The sequence below is a fragment of the Penaeus monodon genome, chromosome 20 (assembly GCF_015228065.2).
Source record: "Penaeus monodon isolate SGIC_2016 chromosome 20, NSTDA_Pmon_1, whole genome shotgun sequence".
Taxonomy (NCBI): Eukaryota; Metazoa; Arthropoda; class Malacostraca; order Decapoda; family Penaeidae; genus Penaeus; species Penaeus monodon.
The window spans coordinates 33,793,762-33,795,230 of record NC_051405.1 but is presented as its reverse complement, the minus strand read 5'-3'; the positions used below and the strand labels follow the sequence as shown (position 1 = coordinate 33,795,230).

Genomic DNA, 1,469 nt, shown 5'->3' with positions numbered 1-1,469 from the left:
TCTTATTATTTTAAAAAATATGGACACTACTTCGCTGCACTCCACGCTAAACCATATACCTAGTCATATTGTGGATTGCACAGTTGTGGAATGCCAGAATTCTGGGGTTCACAATACTGCTATCCACATGTCTGCACTCACCAAACGTGCACATTATTGGAACAAAATGTGAATCCTTTGAACGCGTTTCACAGTCACTTCCAAATGCAAATTGTGTAAAGCATGTGCCATAAGTTTTTTTTTTTACTAGAAATTAGATCATTTATGTAATATTAATTCAAAATGAAAATATGCTTGTTTCTTTTTGTTCATGTAGTCATGCATTTTCTTTTTATCAACATTGCCTCCCTCGTAAAATCGTCATCAAATGTTGGTGATCGATGTCTGTCTGTTGTACAGTTGTACTCTCCGACCGTTAATGTTAGAGCATTTTTCATTTAATAATACAGTCGCCATATATTATAAGGTCACGAAATTCAAAGATTAAACGTATTGAAACGAACATGATTTTTTTTTATTATTGCAATAATCCCGAATCCCTGAACAATAGGTTGCATAAAACTTTGTGCATTTACATCCAAATATACTGTATAACGCATTCAATTTTTGCCATAACATCATGATGCCTGGAGCAAATGAGACACTCAGAGTGATGGGAGATTTCATGGCAATTGCTGAAATGCCTGCTGTTGTTAGCTGCACTGATTGCACTCACATAGCTATCCAAAAGCCATCTGGGGATCGACCTGAAAGCAACATTTCCGATAACAGCCGTCAGTGGGTAGAAGTGTGGGATGAAATCCATCGAGGTCATCAGCTTGGTGATGTAGACTACCCTTGTCGCAGTTTCCTGCTAACACCTTTAGCCAATCCTCAATCCGGTCAAGAACAACGTTACAACATTTCACATACTACCACCAGAAATTGCATCAAATGGGCTTTCGGTGTTCTCAAGAAGATTTGGTTGTTTGGGCAAGAAGGTGCAAACAAGTCTGGAGAACATAGAGGTTACGATCAAGTCTGCAGCCATACTCCACAACCAGTCAGACAGAGGGTGCCACTGCCAGATGATGTGCCACTTCAGCTAAAAGCAGAAGATCCTGACAACCCAAATCCTCTCCTTGTAAATGCAGAAGGCAGTGTAGAACGCTGCCGGATTATTCAAAATTACTTTTAGGCCTTGTATCTTTCATGAATGTATAATGAAAAAAAGTATTTCTTATTGACTTTTATTGAAAATCTCCCTAAAAACCCTATTGAATGTTGCTTATCAACGAATAGCAATGTATATACTATTATCACATTGTCAAAATGAAGATAATTAGGAAGAACGCTTATACAATCAGGAAGACTCAGCCGTTAACAGAATCTATCTACACATTTACTAGTATAATACAATATTTTACCGCTTTAAAATATGTTACTAAGGTTGATATCCAAAATAACAACTAGAATGTCATCCTCTTTAT

General features: G+C 37.2%; 1 protein-coding gene across 1 annotated transcript; it reads left to right on the top strand.

Annotated features, from left to right (window-relative positions):
* The first annotated feature begins 619 nt into the window (after positions 1–619).
* Positions 620–1,177, top strand: LOC119585979 (putative nuclease HARBI1). Its single transcript, XM_037934691.1, has one exon. The coding sequence runs from the start codon at positions 620–622 to the stop codon at positions 1,175–1,177; it is 558 nt and encodes a 185-aa protein (XP_037790619.1).
* Positions 1,178–1,469: the final 292 nt, after the last annotated feature.